The sequence below is a fragment of the Prionailurus viverrinus genome, chromosome B3 (genome assembly GCF_022837055.1).
Source record: "Prionailurus viverrinus isolate Anna chromosome B3, UM_Priviv_1.0, whole genome shotgun sequence".
Taxonomy (NCBI): Eukaryota; Metazoa; Chordata; class Mammalia; order Carnivora; family Felidae; genus Prionailurus; species Prionailurus viverrinus.
The window spans coordinates 143973116-143999297 of NC_062566.1; the positions used below are offsets into that span (position 1 = coordinate 143973116).

The 26182-nt window shown below is 45.1% G+C and overlaps 1 gene segment (V, D, J or C); it reads right to left on the bottom strand.

Annotated features, from left to right (window-relative positions):
- Positions 1-483: 483 nt before the first annotated feature.
- Positions 484-25630, bottom strand: LOC125168498 (immunoglobulin heavy variable 3-23-like). The segment is given in 5 exon segments: positions 484-496; positions 9218-9221; positions 24496-24502; positions 25086-25396; positions 25496-25630. Coding segments are annotated over 5 exon segments (369 nt in total).
- Positions 25631-26182: the final 552 nt, after the last annotated feature.

Here is a 26182-nt window from a genome sequence, read left to right on the forward strand (position 1 = left end):
GAGATGACACCAAAGCACAAACAAGGAAAGAAAAAGTAGATAAATTTAGTTTTCTCAACATTAGAAACCTTTGTATACCAGAAGATGATATCCCCAAAGTGAAAAGACAAAGCCTAATGGAAGACAATATTTGCACATTATTTGTCTGGTAAGAGCCTGTTATGCAGAATTTATAAAGAGTTTTTACAACTCATCAACAAAAAGACAACCCAATTTTTAATATGGTCAAAGGGTTTGGATATATCTTTCCCCAGTGCAATCATACAAATGGTGAATACCACTTGAAAAGATATTAAACATCAATAGTCCTTATGGAAATGAAGATTTAAACCACAGTGAGATACCCTTTTACACGCACTAAAAATGCTCTAATCAATACAACTACGAAATAACAAATGTTGGTAAAGATGTTGAGAAATTGGAACCCTTCAACCTTGCTTATGGAAATGTAAAATGGTGGAGACTATGTGTAAAATAGTTTGGCAATTCCCCCCCCCTAAAAAAAGATAAAAACATAGAATTGCCATATGGCCCAACAATACTACTCCTAGATGTATATCTCGAAGAATTGAAAACAGTTGTTTAAACAAAGTGCATGTGCACATACATAGCACTGTTCACAATAGCCAAATTGTAGAAACTATGCAAATGCCTATCGGTGTGTGAATGGATAAACAACCTGGGGCAGACCCTTAAACAGGAATACTATTCTGTCATACAAAAAATAGAGTAAAATGTTGTGGCTGTAGAAAATACTGGTTTCTCAGAAAGCTATCACAGAACTCCACATCTGCACTTACATCTGGAAATTTAAAGCAAAGCCTCGAGCAGGTATTCATGTTCCCGTATTCATAGCAGCTTCTTCACAACAGCCAAAAGATGGAAGCCACCCAAGTAACTATTCACAGATGAGTAAATAAACAAAATGTAGTATATACACAATGGAATATGATTCAGCCTTAAAAAGGAAGAGAGTTCTGACACACACTAGCACACCGACTGAACTTGGCAGTGATTATGCTGAGTGAAATGAGCCAGTGACAGAAGGAAAATACACTATGGTTCCACTTAAGGGAGGTGTCCGGAAAAGTCATACTCAGAGACACCAAGTAGAATGTGGCTGTAGGGGCCGAGGGGAAAGGGGAATTGGGATTTAGGGTTTTACAGATACAGAGTTTCCCTCAGGGAACATGACAACGTTCTGGAGATGGATGTACTACAGTGTGAATGCAGTTAATGCCAGACAACTGTATGCCTAAAGTGACTTACGTGGTAAATGTTATGTTACGTACATTTAATCAGAATTTAAAAATGAAGGACTGATACACGTCACAACATGGGTGAATGCAGAAAACATCCCCAGTGACAGAAGCCATCCAGAAAAGGCCACTCAGGAACCATCTTGCTCTTTTTTTTTTTTTAACATTTATTATTTATTGTTGAAAAAGAGAGACAGAGGTCATGATAGCGGGAGGGGCAGAGCAAGAGGGAGACACAGAATCTGAAGCAATCTGCAGGCTCTGAACTGTTAGCACAGAGCACAAAGCAGGTGCTGGAACCCATCAACTTGGAGATCATGACCTGAAGTGAACTCGGCCTTTAGCAGACTGAGACCCCAGGCACCCCAGGAACCACCTTGCTCTTTAAATCCCCCCAGGTTACACAGATAGGGGAAAGTCTCAGGAGCACTTCCCCAAAATAAACCAGATCAGAATGGGAAAAGACATTTCACAGTGGGGCCGGTGGGGACACTTGAAGTGGGTCTGTGGTCTGGGTTCTAATGTGGAAACGCAGGGATTTCCTCATTTGGGGTTCTGTGGTGGTTTCGCGGGAGGGCGTCCCTCTTTGGGTTAAAATGCACCAAAGTGGGGCGCCTGGGTGGCGCAGTCGGTTAAGCGTCCGACTTCAGCCAGGTCACGATCTCACGGTCCGTGAGTTCGAGCCCCGCGTCAGGTTCTGGGCTGATGGCTCGGAGCCTGGAGCCTGTTTCCGATTCTGTGTCTCCCTCTCTCTCTGACCCTCCCCCGTTCATGCTCTGTCTCTCTCTGTCCCAAAAATAAAAAAAAATAAAAAAAAACGTTAAAATGCACCAAAGTATCTCATGTGAAGTGGCAAACGAGGCAAAGAAACGAGCGTCCAGGTAAAGCGTATTTGCGCTGCTGTGACACGTTCACTGCACGTCTGAAATCACAGAGTAAGGTACTCCTGGAAACAACAGTGTCAGCCCCGCATGACAGCAGCAAGAGAGGGGTCAAACGCTGTGACGTAGGCCCACGCCCAGACCCAGCTCACCCAGGCGGAGAGGCCACGGGCCCTGCAGGAGGCAGCACGTGAGCCAGAGGCACGTGGGAGGGTTCAATTGGTGGCCACGTGTCTTGGGTGCAGCGGAAGCAGTGGGATTTGGAATTCCGGTTGTCCACAAGACGCCACGAATAAGCTGTTAGAACTGCGAAAAACAGTGAAGGGACATCTCACCGAAGTGGACCCGGGAGGCGGGGAGGGGAGGCTGGAAGGCGGAGCCCAGCACCCAGGGTCAGGCTCCAGAACAACGCACCGTTACAGACCCAAGATTAGAACCCTCCGCAGAGAGAAGCCCCAGGCTCAGGCCCCGCCAGGGGGAGCTGTGCCCTGCGGCCCCTACAGGAAACCCACCGCGCCTGCAGCCGGGCCGGGAGGCGCCTGGTCGCCCTGCAGCCCTGCTTTCCTCCTGCGGACCTCGCTTCAAAACCACCCTCCCAACTTCCTCTTCTCCGGAAACAGCGTTCCTCTCCGTGTGCTCCCCACCCGGCCGCGGTTCTGCCACAGCTTGCTGGGCCCCGATGGCAATTCTCCGCTACTCCTGAATAAACCCACTTTTGCTGGTAACGTAACTGGCGGCGTTGTTTCCAAGGGCAACGGAAGGATAAACGAGGACACTCGCGGGATAGGAGATCAGCACGCACACACCACGTGCACGTCTGCACGCTCCTGACGACCCGTCGGAAAGAGAAAGGAGGAGACGGTGCCATTTACAACCGCCGCAGAAGGAACGACGTGCCCCAGAGGAAATCTGAGCAAGGAGGTGGCAGGCCTGCTGTCCCAGGACAGGGCGCTGGGGACAGAAACGGAGGAAGACGCACGGGAGCGGAGAGTGGCTCTGTGCTCCTGGCCGCGGAGGAACCGACGCCATGAGCACGTCTGTCCTGCCCGGAGCGACCTGCAGCTCCGGGGTGTCGCACCGAACTCCCCACGGCGCCGTCGCAGACTCGGGAGGGACACCCCGCCCCGCGCGGAGGCTGAAGGGACCCGCGAGGCCAGAGCGGCGGGAGTGCAAGCTCCTCCAGGGGACCCCGCTCCTGGACCACGAACCGCATGAGGAAGCGGCGGGAACCGAGTGGGCGCGGAGCAGGAACACGGCCGCGCGGCCCCGCCCCCGGCGCCGGTGAGGTAAGCCCCGCGGGGGACACAGTGTCACCGCGCACGACGCCGCGCAGGGTCCTTTCCCCCCAGGGTCTGGGGAACACCGCTGCCCTCAGCCTCCAGGTTCCGGAAGCTCCTCCTCCAGGGGCCTGGCTTTCTCCTCACCTTTTCCTGCCTTGGCGGGACCTGAGGAGACCGGGTTCTTGTCCGTGTGGACGCGGGGCCACGTGCCCCTGAATCCTCCACAGCGGGTCCTGAGAGGACCGGGTTCTTGACCGTGTGGACGCAGGGCCACGTCCCCCTGAATCCTCCACAGCAGGTCCTGAGGAGACCGGGACCGGGTTCTTGTCGGTGTGGACGCAGGCCCAGGTCCTCCCGAATCCTCCACAGCGGGTCCTGACAAAACCGGGTTCTTGTCCGTGTGGACGCGGGGCCACGTGCCTCTGAATTCTCCACAGTGGGTCCTGAGAGGACCGGGTTCTTGTCCGTGTGGACGCGGGGCCACGTGCCTCTGAATTCTCCACAGTGGGTCCTGAGAGGACCGGGTTCTTGTCCGTGTGGACGCGGGGCCACGTGCCTCTGAATCCTCCACAGTGGGTCCTGTGGAGACCGGGTTCTTGTCTGTGTGGACGCGGGGCCACGTCCCCCTGAATCCTCCACAGCGGGTCCTGACAAAACCGGGTTCTTGTCAGTGTGGGCGCGGGGCCACTTGCCCCTGAATCCTCCACAGAGGGTCCTGAGGAGACCGGGTTCTTGGCAGTGTGGACGCGGGGCCACGTCCCCCTGAATCTCCACAGAGGGACCTGAGGAGACCGGGTTCTTGTCCGTGTGGACACGGGCCCTCGTCCACCCGAAATCTCCACAGCGGGTCGTGAGGACACCGGGTTCTTGTCTGTGTGGACGCGGGGCCACGTCCCCCTGAATCCTCCACAGCAGGTCCTGAGGAGACCGTTCTTGTCCGTGTGGACGCGGGGCCACGTCCCCCTGAATCCTCCACAGTGGGTCCTGAGGAGACTCGGTTCTTGTCTGTGTGGACGCAGGCCCAGGTCCTCCCGAATCCTCCACAGCCGGTCCTGACGAAACCGGGTTCTTGTCGGTGTGGACAAGGGCCCTCATCCCCCCTAAGTCTCCACCGAAGGTCCTGACAAAACCGGGTTCTTGTCCGTGTGGACGCGTGCACTTGTCCACCTGAAGTCTCCACAGCAGGTCGTGAGGACACCGGGTTCTTGTTGGTTTGGACGCGGGCCCTCGTCTTCCCGAATCCTCCTGAGCGGTTCCTGTGGAGACCGAGTTCTTCTTGGTTTGGACGTGGGGCCAAGTCCCCCTGAATCCTCCACAGTGGGTCCTGAGGAGACCGGGTTCTTGTCCATGTGGACACAGGTCCAGGTCCTCCCGAATCCTCCACAGCGGGTCCGGAAAAGCCGGATTCTTGTTGGTGTGGACACGGGACCTTGTCCGCCGGAAGGCTCTACAATGGATCCTGAGGAGACCGGGTTATTGTCTGTTCGGACGTGGGCCCTAGTCCACCCCAAGACTCCACAGCGGGTCCTGTAGAGACTGGGTGCTTGTCAGTTTGGACCTAGGACTTCGTCTTCCCGAATCCCCCACAGTGGGTACTGATGAAGCCGGTTCTTGTCAGCATGGACACAGGCCCTAGTCCTCCCGAATCCTCCGCAGAGGGTCTTTGGAGACCAGGTTCTCTTGGGTTTGGACATGCGCCCTAGTCCTCTTGAATCCTCCACAGCGGGTCCTGATGAAACCGGTTCTTATCAGCATGGATGCATGCCCTCCTCCACCCAAAGTCTCCACAGTGAGTCCTGAGATCAGGTTCTTGTCACGAGGCCAGGAACCTATGTCATCCTGTTCCCCCACTGTGAATGTAATGGCACAGACTTAAGGTCAGAGTGGTCCTTCATGAAGAACTCCTTAGATTGTGTTGTCAAGGGTCTCTACTCCAGGTTGGAAATGGTCAAGGGATCTTGGGCTCATGACACAAGGCAAAAACAAAAAACAAAAACCCCACACTCTTTGAATTGTCCCCATTCTATCTTAGAGTTGGATGGCGTCACCTGGGCTTGACCTCTCCCAGTGGGCCTGTGCTGCCATGCCATAAAAATCCAAGTCCCAGGAATCAGAGCTTCTTTCTTCCTACCTCTGTGGGCTCTGGGTGCTTGGGGAGCGTCTTCCTCAGAGCCTTCCCCCCCTTTTTTGGTCTGTGTGTCCTGCCCTGTGCCTTGGCGTGCTTGTCATGGTCTTTTGATAGAGTGAAAAGTCTGGAGGCTCCTCTACAGTGTCTCTGTAAACAGGCTGTGGATACTTTGAGTTTTTCAGTGAATGATGACTTTGGCGGTCTTGGACCAATTCAGTCAGCTGCAGTATGTCAAGTGCTGTAAGCAACACCTCGGAGCCAATGGCGAAGACCACAAAAGCCAATCAATGTCCTTGTCTCCCTCCCTTTGGACAAATGATTCCAGGAAGCATTGCATTTCCATGATGGTATAGTGCCTGTCACCATTTCTGTCTCTCACGCTGGTCCTTGGACATGTAGGTGTAGTGGATCGTGACAGGGAGAATCTGGGATAGAAGTTATTTCTTCCCAGAGTCGTGTTCTGTGGCCTCCCACACTGAGGTGTCCCACTCAACACCTGACAGGTGGGAAGCCATTGGCGACAGCAGCGAGGATTGCAGCCACCAGGGGGAGCTTGCCTTGGCCAAGTCCTCCACCCTGGGTGCCATGATATTTCTTGTAGATTTGCCTCCATCACTAGCTAGGGCTGGCTAATCAAGCACAACACCACGGTGCTGGCCGCAACACACTGGACAAAGCAGCTGGCGTCTTCTTTGACACTAATCTAGGAACACTGTCCTCGGTGTCCACCTCCTTTGGAGGTGAATATGAAATACACACCCCTGCACCCCCAGACTGGTGCCTGCTTGTTTGTCTCTGCAGGGAGTCTGACCTTTTATGGCACTGATAATTTAGGGTGAGGGTTTCTGGCAACAACTGGCATAAGCTCAAATCAAAGCTACAGACCACCAGCAAGCACCAGCTCCTTCCCACAGCAGCTGAGACGCGAGGGTGAAGAATGAGTGAGCCATTCTTAGGTCTAAGGCATTGTAGGGGGGCATCAGCTAGGCTCCCAATCCCATCCTTGGGGATAAATGTATTGTGGGACCTCAGCTTCTGTACTGAATTAAGAACATGTAGACTGTGACCTGCTGAAGGAAGTGGCAACAGCAAGTCACAGTGGGTGACAGGCAGCTCCCTAGGCATCTGAGCTCTCGCTTGGGGTACATGAGATGTGCGGCCCCCTTGTGACTGAAGGTGGGGTTTCAGTAAACCCCCAACAAGGAAATGGAAGCACAGCATTTATGACTTACAGAGCCCAGAACAAGAGGGCACAAGGACTAGGGAAGGGCAGGCCTCCATCCCACCTTCACAATAATCAGGACATAGAAAACAGGGTAGCAAGTACAGGATTTCTTGGGAGTGGATGGGGCTGAATTTGCTAACCCTCACAGGCTCACCTCTGTGTTATTCTAGAAGGTGCTTGGAAAACCAAAGTGGGAACCCTAGGCAGATTCTTATCTACAGTTAAACTCACTGAAAAGTAGGCAAGAGAAAGAGAGCAGGGATTCACATTTACCGAGCTCCCTCTAGATGCCAGAGTCATCCATAGACACTTGTGCCTACCTTTCTGATTGATTTATGGCATGCTCCTTTCAACCTCATGGTCTCAGTCTCCCACATTTGGAAATTTGCTCTCCGGAGAGGCACGGCTTGCACTAGGTGGAACCTAATGCCAGTCCCCTTCCCTCACAGCCTGCAGAAACCCCCGTGTGGGACAGGCAGTATGGGTGGGTGGTAGCCCTCTATTATCCTGAACCCACGTTGGGACTGGGGGAAGACAGATTACCTGGAGAATGAGAAACTTTTCAGTCCACAACAGCGCAGTTTTGGAGAAAACTCATGAAGTTGCCAATAAAGTAGCTTGTGTCAACTTCTCTTAATTCTGGAACCAGACACGTCCGCTCAAGACACAGCTGTGACTCAGTGCCTCTTCCCAGAAACTAAGGCTCAGTTTGGGCTCTTACAGGTTTAAAAACTACATAAAGGCCACAAGCATTCAGTTTTCAAGTTTTATTTCAGAGTGCTGGTCGGTGACCATGAGAGACCTGGTGTCAGAGCCATGATGTGCCTGAGGACCCCTGTGTCTCCCACGGACCCTTGGAAACGTGGATGTCAGCTGTGCCGCCTCATTACTGTATTAATACAGATGCACCAGGTGCATTGTCTGTAGTTGTTCAGGGGTCTGGAGGTTGAATTATGGATTGTCTTCTCCAAAAATCCCTTCCTTAACTTTCTCTGTGTTTATAGTTCTGACATTTGTGGAAACAACAAAGAGGAATGCAGCTATTATGGCATAATGTGACCAAAAACCACTCTGAGATATACCATGCATTCATGACTTTGCCTGACTGACTGAATTATTCTTAGAGGGGCCCACTGTCTGTGCTCCCACCAGTGCCTTGTCCGTGCACCATGGAGGATCCCAGCCTATGTGGCAGTGGCAGTTCCTGTTATGGTTGCACATCCCTCAGTGACTGCATTTCTCTGGGATACAGTCATAATTCAGCTGAGCCACACTGCCATTGGAGTAGGTATCCTGACAGAACTTTCCAGAAGCACAGGAAGTACCAGTTGTCACATGACCAATCTCGGTTGTTCCTGTGCTACGATGTGAATCCAGCCCCAAACATCAGAATCCTGGATCTCAGACAGATGGAATCCAACATGCTCTTGCAGCTGAGGGAGATGTGTGACATTCGTACACTGCAGCCTTCCACACGGCATGTCTGTGTGGGAACGGGGTTCAGCGTTGAATTCCCCGGGGTCGTCTGCAGTGTCCATGTCGACTGCCTATGTGATTGATGGTATAGCAGACATCTTCATCTTTCCCAGAATTTCTGCCAAAGCTTTCCTGGCAGTGAATAGTGCGGTCAGTGCAGTTTCCATGATAGCAGCAGCCCTCTTCAGTGCACGTGGTTCCATCTTGCATATGGAAGTCATCAGGGTACGCCAAGGACACCCCTTGGCAGTACTCTGGAAGATCAAGTATATCTTCAATTGTTTGCAGAGTGTCCAAGCAGCGGAGTTGGTGCAGTCTGTATAGCATCTGCCTGTATTACATTTGCCCCCAGGGGTTCAGATACAATCACGCAGACAGCCTAAATTGCTGTAGCACTGGTTGAATGAGCCACAGTCACACTGCTTGCCTGGATCCACTATGTAGTTTCCATAATGACAGTGGGTCAGGCTTTTATTTAAATGCACATTTCAGTGTTGAACCTGCACTTGCCTGTTCCAAAATTCATTATAATGAAGGAACAGTTACTGAAAGCTTCCATTATACCAGTTAATTGGGTCCTAAGGCAGCTGGACCATTTTTGGCAAGCACATTCATCAGTGTCAATGCACAAGCCACAATTTCTTGCAATCTGATGTGTTGCTATGACAGACAAGAGTAAATAATGTCTGCGTAAATAACCCAGAATGATGGCATACAACCCATTGGTGGATGGCATGTAGAATACACAACTGGAGTGCAATGAACCTCATGGGGCCCATTTCAAATCACAATTAAGGGTGAATGTGTTTTAAGAAATCGAAAATACTTTGACTCATACTATTGAAGAGAAAAAAGGACTCTGATGCAACACATAATTGCCCGTGTAAGCTTGATGTCTCTCCCTATAAATGACCATGAACCCAATAACTTACATCAATACCATGAAATATTGACTCAATTAAGCTAACTAGCCTTATTAGGAATTGGGCATTTTTTTCCACGTGGTTAACACACTATACATTGTTTTGAAACTGAGAACAAGTCCTTTGAAAATTCTGTGATGGGATGAATAGAACTTACTAGAGATCCTTGGGGTTGCACTGGCATTTCCTTGAGGAACAGGGGGTCCCCTGTCCTCCTTATATCCCAGGTTATAAGTAGGTCCCATTGCACAGATGTCTGCAACTATCTGAGAAACAAAGTGTTCAAACCATTGGAAATCACCAAGGGGTCTCATTTCAGAGGCAAGTTAATCCAACTTCATGATATCTTCAAGGCTGCTATAGCCTGTGTCAATTGTGACCATGGAAAAAGGAATCTCCTCCTGGTAGCCGAGGTGGTAACAGTCTGGAGGCATGAAAGGGTAGTCCATCTGCAAGGCTTCCTGAGCATCCTGAGTCATCAGCAGCAGAGTCTGGACCAAAAGAGTTTCTTTTGCCGCATGTGCATAACATGTCTCTTGCCCCCAAAATGCAGGCTATAGGACAGACAGCCAGGCATCTGAATGCCCTTGCTGTGGTTCAGCTACTTCTTGGGAATTACCACATCAGAGGAGATGTAGCACCATGAGGGATGCCCTTGAGAACCCTGCACAGGAGCCAGCACTGCCCAGAGTGCAAACATCAAGAGGGGTGCCCTCAGGGTGACCTGGCCCTCTGCCAGCCTCATGCCCCTGCTCAGAGACATCTGCCAGTGAGAATGGATAAATGGAGGATCCTCAGCAAAGCCAGGTCTAGACCATCAGACAGAGCAGAGGGCTGTGCCAGGTGGCCAGCACCCTGCACCTGGGGGCCACCTGTGGGGTTCGGCAACAGTCCCAGGGTGTGGCATTGGGTGACCCTGCACATCAGTTCAGCTGGGGTGGATGTGGGAGGGGCAGGTGGGCCATGGTCAAGAGTGGTCACTTGGACATGGGTAGTGATTTGGACCCACGCACCTGGCTCTAGTCAACACCTCAGTCTTTCCTCCAGCTACTTGCATATGGGCTATGCAGTTATAACACCCTGAACTTCTCTACCAATTCCATGTCCTGTGGTACTGCTGGGTCACTTTCTTTGGATGACTACTTTTCCTCATTTCAGAGACCACTGTTTTTGCTTCCTTGTGATGTGGAGGTAAACATTGTCAATTTTACCTTTATGGGTGATGCAAAAAATCGCTTTGTAGTTTTATGTGTCTTATTCTCCTTGGCTATCAGTTTGCAAGCCATTTGGTCCTTTTGGTTTTTGCTTTGAATGTGCCTCTGAGTTCACTGAGGAAAACATTTCTCAGTATTCTGAGTGATGATTGGTGAACTACAAGGTTGTATTTTAGTATTTTCTTATGCCAGCTGGGGAGAACAGTAAGTACTGCTGACCATGTGTGAGCCCCAGGGGTTTTCTCCTCTAATCCCTTATGTTGGTTCTTTCCTGGCCTCTGGCAGTCTCTTCCCATGTATGTTTGGTTCCCTCTTCAGCTGGAGATGCAGGAAAGTTGAGGTTACTTTGGCAGCTTGTACCATGGATTCTGCCCATGATCAAAATATGGTATTGACCGTGGCACTCCCTTGCTTGATTAAGTACCCTCTACTGCTTTAAAACGCCCTGGGTCAGGGAGAAACCTCAGAGTTGGCATTTGGACAAGAGTTTGCCTTTTCCCCAGTGGCTGGCCTTCTGAATATAGCTCAAATTCCTTTCCCCCAAAACTGAAACTTTGAACATTGACCTTTCCAGCAACAGGCAGCTGAATTTGGGTTTTGATAACAATGAAATGGAGAGTGAAATGGCAGTTTCCAGGGCCTGGCAGGGAGGGTCAATGAGGAGTAGATCTCAAGGGCTATGATTTTGTGTTATGCAAGATGATTAAGTTCCAGAGGGGACTCCACATCATTACCCCTGTAGTTAACAATACTGTAAGGTATGGTTAAAATTTTGTGAAGAGTGTGGGCCTCATGTTCAGTGAGATCTTACCACAATATAAGTGGAAGACATGAGTTTTGCTTCTCACACAACAGTGTGATGAACTTCATGGGCACACTCTCTACTGATAATTTGAAAACTATTTAAAAAAACATATGTTTTGAAAACTAACCCTGAGGATATGTCATTTACAGATATCTACTTCCATTCCATAGGTTGCTTTTTTGTTTTGTTGATTATTTCCTTCACTGTGCAGAAGCTTGCTATTTTGAGGTAGTCTACCTCTATATATAATTTTCTTGTATTATATTAATGTAAACTCAAGTCTGTTAACATACAGTGTCGTACTGATTTTAGGGGTAGAAATAGGGAACCATCGCATACATATAACACCCAGTTCTCATTTCAACCAGTGCCCTCCTTAATGGCCACGTGCCATTTACCCCACCTCCCCCACTTCCCCTCAGTTTGTTCTCTGTATTTAAGAGTGTCTTCTGGTTTCCTCCCTCTCTGTTTTGATTTATTTTATTTTTCATTTCCGTATGTTGTGTTTCTTATATTCCAGTAATGTGTGAAATCATAGGATTTTGACTTTTTCTGACTGACTTGTTCCACTTAGCATAATACACTGTAGTTTCATCCACATTATTGTAATTGGCAAGATGTCATTCTTTTTGATGGCTAAGTAATATTGCATTGTATATATTTACCACCTCTTCTTTATGCATTCATGTGTTGATGAATATTTGGGCTGTTCCACAATTTGTTTTTTGTTGATAAGGCTGCCATAAAGATTGGGATGCACGTGCCCCTTCGAATCAGCATTTTGGTATCCTTTGGATACCTTTGGTATCCTTGGATAAATGCAATTGCTTGATCACAGGATAGTTCCGTTTTTCATTTTTTGAGGAAGCTCCAACTGTTTTCCAGAGTGGCTGCACCAGTTTGCATTACCATCAACAGTGTGAAAGGGTTTCGTTTTCTCTGCATTCTTGGTGACATTTTGTGTTTTCTGAATTGTTAATTTTAGTCATTGTGACAGGTGTGAGTTGGTATCTCATTGTGGTTTTGATTTATATTTCACTGATGAAGAGTGTTGTTGAGCATCTTTATTCGTGTCTTTTTGCCATCTGGATGTCTTCTTTGGAAAAATATGTATTCATGTCTTCTTCCCATTTCTTCACTGCATTATTTGTTTTTTGAGTGTTGAGTTTGGTAAGTTCTTCATAGATTTTGGATACTAAACCTTTATCTGAGATGTCATTTGCAAATATCTCCCCCCATTTTGTCAGTTGCCTTTTAGTTGTGTTGATTTGTTCTTTGCTGTGCAGAAGCTTTTTTATCTTGATGAGATCCCAATAGTTTATTTTTGCTATTGTTTCCCTTGCCTCTGGGGACACGTCTAGTAAGAACTTATTCTGGCCAAGGTCAAAGAGGTTGGTGCCTGTGTTCTCCTCTAGGATTTTGATGGTTTCCTGTCTCACATTTAGGTCTTTCATTCATTTTGTATTTATTTTTGTGTGTACTGTAAGAAAGTGGTCCAGGTTCATTACAAGTTCATGATGCTGTCCAGTTATCCCAACACCAGTGGTTGAAAGGACTTTTTCCATTTGATAGTCTTTCCTGCTTTGTCAAAGATGAGTTGATCATATAGTTATGTGTCCATTTCAGGGTTTTCTAATCTTTTCCATTAATCTATGTGTCTTTTTTTGCCAGTATCATCCTGTCTTGATGACTACAGCATTGTAATATAGCTTGATATCCATAATTGTGATGCCTCCAGGTTTTTTTCCTTTTCAAGATCTTTGGTTATTTGGGGTCTTTGGTGGTTCCATGATAATTTTGGAGTTGTTTTGGCTCTGTGAAAAATGCTGGTAGTATTTGACAGGAAATTGAATTATGTGCATTGAATGTCTAGATTGCTTTGGATAGTATTGTCCTTTACCAATGATTTTTCTTTTATCCATGTGCATGGAATATTTTTCCATTTCTTTGTGTTTTCTTCAATTTCTTCCATAAATGTCCCAGACCTTTCAGAGTACAGATCTTTTACCTCTTTACTTAGGTTTATTTCTAGTATATTATGGTTTTGGTGTAATTTTAAATGGGATTGATTCCTTGATTTCTATTTCTCCTGCTTCATTATTGGTGTCTACAAATGTAACGAATTTCTATATGTTGATTTTGTATGCTGCAAATTTACAGGTTTATTGTACCAGTTCTAGCGGGTTTTTTTTTTTTTTGGTGGAGTCTTTCAGGTTTTCTATATATGGTATAAAATTCAACTCCAGAACTGAATAATCCTATTAAAAATGGCCAGGAGACATGAATAAGCATTTTTCCAAATGCGACCTAAAGATTGTCAATAAAACATGAAAAGATGGTCAACATCACTCCTCATCAGGGAAATATAAATCTAAACTACAATGAAATATCAACTCACACTGGTCAGAAAGGCTGAAGTCAACAGCACAAGAAACAACAGGTGTTGGTGAGGATGCAGAGAAAGAGGACCCTTTTCGAGGTGCTGGTGGGAATGCACACTGGCACAGCCAGTATGGAAAACAACATGGAGGTTCCTTAGAAAGCTAAAACTATAACTACGTTACGATAGAACAAATGCACTACTAGGTATTCACCCAAACGATACAAAAATACTAATTGAAGGGAATTGTACCTCTATGTTTCTAGCAGCTATGTCACAAACAGCCCAGGTATGGAAATAACCCAGCCCAAGTATGCATTGATTGATGAATGGGTATAGAATACGTGGTATATCTACATAACCCCATCCACGCACACTGGAATATTTCTCAGCCACCTAAGAAATATTAGCCATTTGTAAGGACATGGATGGGTCTAGAGAGTATTATATTTACTGAAATAAGTCAGAGAAAGACAAATATATGATTTCATCCATATGTAGAATTTAAGAAACAACAAATGGGCAAAGGGACAAATAAGAGAGAAGAGGCAAACCAAGAAATAGGCGATTTTTTCAATGTTCACTTATTTATTTAGAGAGAGAATGGGAGTGGGGCAGAGGCAGATGGGAAGAGAATCCCAAGGAAACGTCGTGCTGTCAGTGCAGAAACCAAAGTGGGGCTCGATCTCAGGAATGATGAGATCAAGACAAGAGCCCAGATCAAGAGTCATGGGCCTAACCCATGGAACCACGTAAGCACCACGAAACAGATACTTAATTATAGGGAAAAAACTGATGGTTACCGGGGGGAGGGTGGGTGGAGGGATGGGGAGGTAGTTGATGGGGATTAAGGGGAGTGCTCATAATGAACAGTGGGTGCTGTATTGCAATGTTGAATCACTATATTTTACACCTGAAACTAGTATTACATTGCATGTTAACTGACTGGAATTTGAAGAAAAACTCAAATAATGTATTTATAGTGCCTGCAAATGGCCATGTTGGCATACAGCCCATGAAGAAGCATTTATTGCAGAAAATATACTACCAGAAAAAATACCTAGAATATTTGAACTAAGGTATGTTCTTTTCCTTTCCCACCCCAGGTCAGCAAGTAGAAACTCCAGTGCAAGTAACTGGGACTATAGGCATGTGCCACTGAGCCTGGCTGCAACCTCCCCTCCAGACTGTTGTAGCCAATACACAGGATTCCCGGTGACCAGCTCCTGTTCAGAGGACTCTTTCCCAGAGGGACAGGATGTCAGTGACCCTAAGCTGTTTGCTGTTGAGGCCAAGCCCCAGCAGGTCCCACTGAGATGTGCGACTCACTCATTATTGGCAGCGCCACTCCCAGGCAGGAAGCTCTGCCCTGGGCACAGTCCACTAGGGGTGCTGGGAACCTGATCACCCCAGACCTGACTTGTATGGAAGGAGTCTCATGCCACCAGGACAAGCAAGCCACAAGGCAGTGAAGCTGCCAGCCACCCCTAAAGAGAGCCCTCAGTTTCCAAACTGTTTGGAATCCTGTTTGTCCCAGACACCCCCTGCAGCTGCAGACCTTTGCCCAGAGTATTGCCCAGGGTCAGGGGGAGATGGAGCAATCCTCTAAATCAAGGAGCAAATCTGTTCCTATAGAACTGACTTCATTTCCAGCTGAGTGTGAGGAAGGTCTGGGCCTCATGTTGTGGGAGAGTCAGGTGCAGGAGACCAATAGTTTCAGTGGAGGGTTCCTAACCTACTCCTGCTCACCTGTAGGAGAGATCCAGAGCTAGGGACAGTGGAGGGAACAGCTCCTGTCAGAACACATGTGAGATTATGGCCTCAACAACTCTCCATTCAGAGGAGTCCGAGGTTGTAGGGTTCAGTCTGTGGAGACTCCATACATCAGAGGGTGGTTGAACATAGGAGTGCTCTCAAATGAAGCAGAATATCTCATCATGTGGTTTGGGAAAGAAAGAGATAAGGAATGCCCAACCAAACCACTGTCACCATGGTCTGGCTGTGTGAATGTCCCAGGTCACACCACCTCTGTAATTATGGGACTACCGCCCTTCCCTCCACATCATGTCTTTGAGTTTCACCTGGTTTCAGGTGTGCATCAGTAGTGTCACATTTCTCTGGCAAAGCATCCCATTGATGGAAGTTTCGTAGTTGGTTTATTCCTTTATATTTAGAAAGACTTTCGCCTTATTCTGAGCTTCTAACACTAAGAAAGATGCTATAAATATTTACACACCATTTATTTTTCTGAGCATGGGATTTCATTTTTCAGGGGCAAATACTCAGGAGTGGTATTTCCAGGTTCCTTTTTATGTCATCCATGTATAATTTCATAAGCAACAGCCAACGGTTTTCCAGAGCTGGTGTTTATTTGCCAATCCTTCCTGCATTGTTTGAGGCCCCACGTATGCTGGATGCTCACCTAGATGTTGCTGTCAGTGTTGTTTTCATTCCTGAGCCATTGGGATGTGTGTATAGGGCATCTATTGCGTGCTTGATTTGAATTTCCCTGACAGTCGATGGTGTGAAGAGTCTTCTCCAGTCAGTAACTAATGTGTCTATAACTTCAAGGATAGGATGTCTGCTACACAAGGCTGTGTTTGTTTTATGGAGGTTTGTTTCCTTTCTTCCTATTGACTGTTGAGGGTTCTTAGCATATTCAAGATGCAGGTCCCTTGGTGGTTATACAATTTGTGAATGTTGTCTCTTACTCTGTAACTTATCTGTTGGTATTCACGTGGGCAGATAAGCGTATTTGATTTTCACAAAGTCTATTGATACCATTTCTTTTTATGGGTCTTGTGTTCTTAGCTATAGTTTTCATTTTCTTGATGATTGATTGCTTGTGACTAATATTTTTTTAAACTGTTTATTCTTGATAGAGAGAGAGAGACAGAACGTTAGCGGGGAAAAGCAGAGAGAGAGGGAGACACAGAATCTGAAGCAGGCTCCAGGTTCTGAGCTGTCAGCATAGGGCCTGACAACAGGGCTCAAACCCTCAAATCGTGACATCGAGACCTGAGCTGAAGTGAGACACTTAACGGACTGAACCACCCAGGCCCTCACTGATATCTTGACTTACAATGTAACTAAAAGTCTTCTTTTTTTCTGGTTTCTCTAAACGTTGACTTGTTTCCTATTTGGTCTCTGGTGACTTAGAGTTTTGTCATTTGTTTTTAAATTTATAGACTCTAGCAAATCATTTTCATGGCATGGTTTTTCATAATATATGGAAATTAGGTTCTCATGCTGAAATTGAAGTTCAAATTTCACAAGAGTTGCCATTCTGTGTCTCTTTAGCCAAACTGCTCATCAGTTTTGATAGATATGCTCCTGGGGTCAAAAAACACGTTTATCTTTTCAGGTAGCGGGCTTTCTATATGTCTCAGGAGCCGTTGAGCTCTGTGCACACAACCGAGTTCTTGACACAATTTTTCCTTCGCAATTCTATGTGAAACCCTCAAAATCCATTTTTTGCATTGCCAAATTTAGACAGTTCATGAACAGAACACATTGAAGCTCTTGTATCATTTCCTAAAATTATTTTACTCTTGCGTGTTGGGACTGTAAATTTTCTTCTTCCTTCCAAGGGGAGCTCATATCTGCATTTGTGGAATTCTTCCAGGCTTCTCATCTGTTAATACTTTTCCAACGTGCTGTGCAGGTTTTTTTTTTAACCAAATGAATACTTAGGTTTATTTGTACTCTACCACATTGGGTGATAGGAGCCATGAGACAGGCTGCATCATATGGGCTTTTTTTTTGTCCCCTTGTATGTTATCTGTCATATTGAATGTTTATAGAACATATAGCCCCTCACTTTCATGAACCACTAACAGGAAACATGGTTCTCTTCAAGAGACAGGAAAGGAAGACAAGGAAGCTGAGACAGCAACTCAGGGAAGGAAACCCAGAGCTTCTCAGGAAGCATCAACTGTCCACACTTTCCAGTTCTGCAGATGTGCGTCCCTGCTGAGGTCCAACCTGGGTTCTTGTGCAGGTGTCTGGACAAGCTGCCCATGATGTGTGGGCACAGTGGAGTTGGGAAGGGCAGCTGTGGTTTGAATTCCAGCCCACCTGGCACTGCTGTGAAAATTCATGAGTATGTTAATTTATGTCCACCATCATTTAGGGATATAATGAGTAAATGCAAGACGTTAGACTCACTGCCTTAGATTCCATGTTCATGACAATTTGTGACAACAATTCTCCCTTCCTTTTTTCCACTTTTAAACTTTTTAAGTTTGTGTTTAAATTTTTGTTAGTTAACATATTGTGTAATATTAATTTCAGTAGTAGAATTTATTGATTCATCACTTACACTAACACCCAGTACTCATCACAACACGTGCCTTCCTTAATCCCCAACACCCATTATCCCATCCCCCACACACCTGCCCTCCAGCAACCCTCAGTTTGGTCTCTAACCTTAGACTTTTTTTTATGATTTCTTGCTCTTTTACCCCTTCCCCTAGATCATCTGTTGCGTTTCTTAAATTCCCCATATGAGGAAATCATATGGTGTTTGTTATCTTTGACTGACTTACTTTGCTTAGCATGATACCCTCTAGCTGCATCAACATCTTTGTGAATGGCAAGATTTCATTCTTTTTTATGACTGATAATATACCATTCTAGACATATAGCAGATTAATCACATGGTGGACTTTTGGTCTCTTTCCTCAGTTTGTCTGTCATGGTTAATGCTGCTGTAAACATTGGGGTGCATGTACTTCCTCAAATCAGAAGTTTTGTATGCTTTGGATGAATTCCTAGTAGAGCAATTGCTGGTGTGTAAGGTTGTTTGATTTTTAGTTTTAAACTGTTTTCTGGAATGGTCCGGGCCCTTTGCATTCCCACGAAGAGTATGAAAGGGTTCCCTTCTCTCCTCATCCTCATCAATATCTGTTGTTTCCTGCGTTGTTAATTGTACCCATTCTGACAGGTGTGTGGTCATCTCTCATTGTAGTTCTGATTTGTAATTCCCTGATGATGAGTGATGTTGAGCATATGTTCGTGTGTCAGTTAACCATCTGAATGCTTTGTTTGGAAAAGTATCTCCTCATGTCTTCTGCCCATTTCTTCACTGGATTCTTTGTATTTTGGGTGTTGAGTTTGAGAAGTTTTTGTAGATTTTGAATAGTAAGCCTTTATCAGATATGTGGTTTGCAAATACCTTTTTAATTTCTGTAGAATGCCTTTTAGATTCGTTGATTGTTTCTTTAGCTGTGCAGAAGGTTTTTATTTTGATGAGGTCCCAGTAGTTCAAGTTTGCTGTTGTTTCCCTTGCCTCTCGAGACACGTCTAGTAAGAAGTTGCTGTGTCCGATGTCCAGGAGGTTGCTGCCTGTTCTCCTCTAGGATTTGATGGTCTCCTGTCTCACATTTAGGTCTTTCACCCATTTGGATTTATTTTTGTGTATGGAGTAAGAAAGTGGTTCAGTTTCATTCTTCTGCATGTTCTGGTCCAGTTTTCCCAACACCCTTTGTTGACAAGGCTGTCTTTTTTCCCATTACATAGTCTTTCCTACTTCATCCAAGATGAGGTAGCCATACATTTGTGAGTCCATATCTGGGTTTACTATTCTGTTCTCTTGATCTATGTGTCTCTTTTGTGCTTGTAGCTTACTGTCTTGATAAGTACAGCTTTGTAATATAGCATGAAATCCATAATCATGAAGTCTCCCATTTCTTTGTGTAGCATAAACATTTCAACACTCCTTGCTCCTTAAATCCATGAACATTGAAGGTGTTTCCATCTCTTTGTGTCATCCTCAGTTTCTTTCACCGGTTTTAGAGTCTTCCGAGTATAGATATTTTAACTCTGTAGGTATCCTATTATGTTTGGTGCATTGTAAACGGGATGGATAGTTTTTTTATTTTTCTTTCTGTTTCTTCATTATTGCTCTGTAGAAATGCAGCAGATTTCAGTATGTTGATACTGTATCTTGTGACTTTGCTGAATTTGTGTATCAGTTCTTGCAATATTTTGGTGGAGTCTTGAGTTTTTTATATAGAGTGTCATGTCATCTGTGAAGAGGGAATGTTTGACTTCTTCTTTCCAACTTGAATGCCTTTATTTATTTTTGTTGTCTGTTTCTGAAGATAAGACTTCCAGTGCTGTCTTAAGTAGAATGATGGGAGTGGACATCCCTCTTGTGTTCCTGACAGTAGAGGAAAAGTTTTTTTTCCCCACTGAGGATATTAGCTGTGGGGTTTTCATGTACGGACTTTATGATGTTGAGGGCTGTTTCCTCTACCCCTTGTTGAGGGATTTATCAAGAGAGAATGCTGTACTATGTCAATTTTTTTTTGCATCTTTGAGAGGGTCATATCATTCATATCCTTTCTCTGATTTATGGTATGTATTACATTGATTTATTTGTGACTATTGAACCACTCTAAAGCCAAGGAATAAATCCCACCTGGTCACATTAAAGGATCCTTTTAATGTATTGTTGGATTCAATTTGCAAGTAGTTTCTTTTTTTTTTAACGTTTATTTATTTTTGAGACAGAGAGAGACAGAGAGACAGAGAATTAATGGGGAAGGTCAAAGAGAGGGAGACACAGAATCTGAAACAGGCTCCAGGCTCTGAGCTGTCAGCACAGAGCCCGACACGGGGCTTGAACTCACGGACCACAAGATTACGACCTGAGCCGAAGTCGGACGCTTAACCGACTGAGCCACCCAGGTGCCCCTGCAAGTATTTTCTTGACAATTGTTGCATTCTTGCTCATTAGGGCTAGTGGCCTGTAAGTCTCATTTTTAGTGGGGTTTAATCTGGTTTGGAACCGCGATCATACTGATCTTATAGAATGAATTTGGAAGTTTTCTTTCCATTTCTATTATTTGGAACAGTTTGTGAAGACAGGAATATTCTATTCTACCTAAATCGAATATTTGACACTCTTCTTAAATATCTGGTAGAATTCACCTGTGAACCTATCTGGCCCTGGATTTTTGTGTGTCAGTAGATTTTTGATTAATGATTCAATTTCTTTGCTCATTATCAGTCTGTTCACGTTTTCTATTTCTTCCTTTTTCAGTTTAGGTAGTTTACCTTATTCTGGGAATTTATCCATTTCTTCCAGATTGCCCAATTTGTTGGCATATAAATCTCCAAACTATTTCTCATAGTTGTATTTCTGTGGTGTCAGTCGCGATGTCTCCTCTCAAATTCTGATTATATTTACTTTCGTCCTTTCTCTTTTGTTTTTGCCAAGTCTGACCATGGGTTTATCATTTTTATTTATTCTTACAAAAACCAGCTTATAGTTTCATTCATCTGTTCTACTCTTTTTTTTTTTGTTTCTATATCATTTATTTCTGCTCTAATCTCTTTTGTTTACCTGTTCCTGCTGGCTTTAGGGTTCATTTGTTGTTCTTTTTCTAGCTCCTTTAGTTGTAAAGTGGTTGTGTGTTTGAGACCTTTCTTCTTTCTTGAGTTTGGCCTGTACTGCTGTATATTTCACTCTTCCATCAACTTTGCTGCATCCTGATGGTTTGGAACTGGCATGTTTTCATTTTCATTTGCTTCCATGTATTTTTTATTGCTCCTGTAATTTCCTGAAAATCTCATTCTGCTTTTACTACAATGTTCTTTAACCTAATGTATTGGTGGTGTTGCCCAAATTTTTCTTGGGGTCGACTTCAAGTTTCATAGTGTTGTGGTTTGAAAATACGCATGGAATGATCTCAGTGTTTTTGTACTTGTAGAGGGCTGATTTGTGACATAGTATGTGATCTGTTCTGGACAATGTTCCATGCGCACTCAAAAAGAATGTGTCTTCTGGTGCTTTAGGATGGAATGTTGTGAATATATCTGTTAAGTCCATTCAGTCCATGTGTCTTTCAAAGCCATTGTTTCCTTATTGATTTTCAGGTTAGATTGTCTTTCCATTGTTGTAAGTGGAGTGTTAACATTCTCTATTACTACTATTGTCTATTATCAATGAGTTTCTTTATCTTTCTTAGTAATTGGGTTATATATTTCAGTGCTTACATTTTTGGGGTATAAATATTTAAAGCTTCAGATCTTCTTGTTGGATAGACCCCTTTATGATGATATACTGCCTTCCTGATCTCTTGTAACAAACTTTGGTTTGAAAACTAGTTAGTGTGATATGAGTGTGGTACTACAACTTTCTTTTGACGTCCATTAGCATGATAAATTGTTCACCCTCCCCTCACTTTCAATCTACAGGTGTTTTAGGTTGAAAATGAGTCAATTGTGTGCAGTGTATAGAAGGATCTTGTATTTGTTTTTATCCATTCTGGTATTCTATGTCTTTTGATTGGAGCATTTTGTCCTTTTACATTCACAGTAATTATTGATAGATATAAACTTAGTTACATAGTGTTACCTCCAAAGTCATTGTTTCTGGAGATTTTCTCTGTTTATTTCTAGTCTTTTTTACTTTTAGTCTTCCTTTCCCACTCAAAGGGTCCCCTTTAATTTCTCGCAGGGCTGATTTAGAGGCCATGAACTCCTTTGGTTTTTGTTTGGGAAATTCTATCACTCCTTGTATCTGAAAGACTGCCTTATGGAGAAAGTATTCTTAGCTGCATAATTTTCAAATGTACATGTTGAGGATATAATGCCACTCCCTACTTGCATGAAGGTTTCTGTAGAGACACATGCCATAGTTTTTTTTAATCTTCCCTTGTTAGTTAGCAACTTCTTTTGTGTTGATGCTTTTATGGTTTTTCTTTATATGAATATTTTGCCATTTTCCTATGATATGTCTCAGTGTTGGCCTGCTTTTTATTTTAGTTTTTATTTTAATGGGTGTTCTCTCTGCCTCCTAGATGTGGATGTCTATTTCCTTCCGCAGCTTGTGGAAATTTTCACTATAATTCACTCAGCTAAAATGTATCCCCCTTTTTCTCCCTCTTATTCTTTTGGGACTCCTTTCAAAAGAATGTTATTACAGTTTATGGAGTTGCTGATTTCCCTAAGTGTATGTTTGTGATGCAATATTTTAATTTTCCTCTTCTTTCCAGCTTCATTTCCCCCATAATTTTATCTTCTATGTCCCATCCTCATTCATCTGCTTCTTTCAGCCTTGAGGTCATTATATCCAATCAGTTTCACATGTCGGTTACAACATTTAAAATTTCATCCTGACTAGTTTTTAGGTCTCTTCTGTTTGCAATAAGGGTATCCCTCATGTCTCATATATTTTCCTCAAGCACAGGTCGTATCCTTATGATACTTTTTGAAAATCCTGTTTCAATATGAGAGTTTTAGAAATTCTGTTTGAGGCACATTAGTTTATGTGTTTTAATTACATCCCTCACAATGACCTTTTATCATTTTTTCTTTTAGGATGAATTCCTCCATCATGTTGTTGTCTATGTCTCTGCCTTCTTAAATGTTTTAGAAAATCCTGTTATCTTTTCTGCTTCTAGAGTAGTATCTTCATTGAGGAGTGTTCACATACTGTCCAGGGCCTGACACTTCATGAAGCATTTGTTTTATGTTCCATGGCAATGTGCTGTCATGTTTTGGCTGCTCTGTCCCTCAGAACAGTCCTCTGCAGATTTTCTCCTTGCCTCCAGTGGGAAGTGTTGGACCTTGTCCCCAGTGTTGTGAGTTCTAACTAGGTGAGTTTGGTCTGCTTGTTAAAAGAGGCTAATTCCTATCTCCCCTAGAGTTGAGGATATGCCTCACTGTATGATCAGCTGACTTGGTGCGTGTGGGGGTTTACGGTGGTCTTTGGAGGAAGGGGTGCAGTGGTGGTCTGGTTGCCAGGCACTCTTTCCTAGTAAGCAAGCACTTGATGGGGGCTGGAGTAGGTGGAGCTTGGTGTTAGTGGCTCACCTTCCACTGGGGATGCTGTGCTGCTGAGTGAAAGATGTCCATCCTGATTGGTGGGAGGAAATACTGGCATCAGCTCCCTCTCTAGTCCCTGGAGTTGGAGTTCCCAGCCTCCCCTGTTCAAGAAGCCCTCACACAGAGAGAACACTTGTGGGTCCCAGGCTTCCGTCAGAATTGCTTTCACCCTGTCTGCGTCCAAGCCATTGGCCCATCTGGTGGCACAGGGCTCTTATGTTTTATCTCAGGAGCTCTAGCTGGGTTTGAAAACTCCAAATTGTGTGAACTCAATATGACAGGGACCCCACTGATCCTCTGGGAGAGGGTCTTGATGTGCTGTGCCTGGAGCTGGTTTACCCCGGATGGGCAGTTGCACGAACACTAGGGGCTTGGAGTACATGGTGAAGAACAACCAGAAGGCAGCATCCAGCTAGCTGCTCTCAGAAGAGGCTCCTGTGCTAATGATCAGGGAATTTTAATGGGGCCTGTCAGCTCTCCTGTCCTATGAGAGGCAATGCCCTGTCCTCCAAATGCACTCCACGAAGGGAATTGTCTCTCCCCATGCGGCCCAGGGGATACTCAGACCACAGTTCCCCTTATGGGCCTCTGCCCTCCTCCACAGGAGCACTGCTATGCCCACCAGGCTCCACCCCAATGATGGGATTGACTTTTAAATCTTCAGTCTTTGAGATCCACTTTTACAGGAGGTTGACTTGTCATGATTAACTTCATGGGTTATCTTGACTGCGTCATGGGTGCCCAGATTCACCACGGTTTCTGTGGATGTCTGTGATGTGTTCCAGAAGAGATTGGCATTTCCAGCCATGGTTTCTTTCTGCTTGGGCACCACCCATTCCATTAAGGTTGTGACTAGAATCTGATGCAGATGGGGGACGAATTCCCTCATTTTTACTTCCCATGTGCTTGTTTAAACTGGAATATTGGTCTCCTCTGGCCCTTTTCCTGAGAGTTACATCATCAGCTCTCCATGTTCTGAGACTAGACTCTAGTTCAGAATCAGACAAGAATTACATCACTGGTTTTCCTGGGTCTTCAGCTTGTGACAGTATATCATGGACTTCTCAACATATTTAGTTATGGAAACCAATGACCTTTGGGTTGTGTTCCTCAGGAGAATCTTGACTAATACATGGAGATTATTTGTCTCTCCTTTAGAGTAATTGAATAAAGCTGTAGCTCATTTAAAGTCCTGCGTAGCAAAGGGCTATGAAGAAAGTGTCACATTGTTTGACTGGGACAAGGGCTGGGTTAGGATAAGGAGGAGCTGTGGGATCCTGCGGTCCTGGCTGCACAGGGAGCGCATCTGGGAATCCTGTAAAGGTGAAGCTGTTGTGCGCCAGGAAATCTGTAATTCACTCATGTTGAGGGACTGGAGTAAGCAAGTGCAAACAACTGTGTCTTTGTGCACATTAGTCTAGTTTCCCTATGACAACCCAGTTGCTAATCCAAAGAGTTAATATGTAAACACAGAAGCATATGACCAGGGAGGCTCCCTGGGGAAACTGCTGTGTGGAGAGGAAGCCCCAGACTCTGGCAGGAAACCTGCCTGTAACCTCCATCTGCACCTGCGCCTGGGAACACAAATGAGAATTGTGCGTAGTGTGTGCCCCCTGGTGGTGCTGATCCCCTCCTGCAGGGAGGTTTGTGTCTGGGTTCACAGTGAAGTCCCCTCACTGTGTCTCTCGCACAGTAATATGTGGCCATGTCCTCAGTCTTCAGGCTGTCCATCTGCAGATACAGCGTGTTCTTGGCGTTGTCTCTGGAGATGGTGAATCGGCCCTTCACGGAGTCTGCGTAGCCTGTGCTACCTCCACTACCACTAATTCCTGCGACCCACTGCAGCCCCTTTCCTGGAGCCTGGCGGACCCAGCTCATTCCATAGCTACGGAAGTTGAATCCAGAGGCCACACAGGTGAGTCTCAGGGACCCCCCAGGCTTCACCAGGTCTCCCCCAGACTCCACCAGCTGCTCGTCACACTGGACACCTGCAGACACAAGACATCTTGGTCAGGAAACTGTCACACATCCACTGTTTCGCTCATATCCATTTACAGACTCAGAGTCCCTCGTTCACCATGAATTACCTTTTAAAAGAGCAACCAGGAAAACCCAGCCCAGCACAAACTGCATGGTGAGGTGTGTGTGTTCTGTGCTGATCACAGAATGGGAACACCTGGGACTTCTGGGGCTGGGGCTCGTCTCCCAGCTGCAGGGTCGGGGCTGGGCTGGTTTTATCAGCACAGAGAGGGCTTCATTTGCATGTCCTCTGACATATATATCAAGCTCCAGACTTAGATTTGATTCTGTAAAAGTGAATGACAGGGTAGGGACGCACTTCAATATTAGTTTGTGTGGATGGCGGTGTGACAATATGAAGAATTCTCTTTTATTTTTCAGTTTTGGATTTTTACCTTTATTAATGGAGGCTTCGGCATAATCCTTAAGAAATATTTACCTCAACAGCATGATCATGCATTATTTTCTCTTACAATATTTTAATTTTTTTAATTTTTTATTAATATTTATTTTTAGTTTTAAAGATTAACATCCAAATTCGTTAGCATGTAGTGCAACAATGATTTCAGGAGTAGATTCCTTAGTGCCCCTTAGCAGTTTAGCCGATCCCCCCTCCCACAACCCCTCCAGTAGCCCTCTGTTTGTTCTCCATATTTATGAGTCTCTTATGCTCCGTCCCCTCCATGTTTTCATATTATTTTTGTTTCCTTTCCCTTACGTTCATCTGTTTTGTCTCTTAAATTCCTCATATGAGT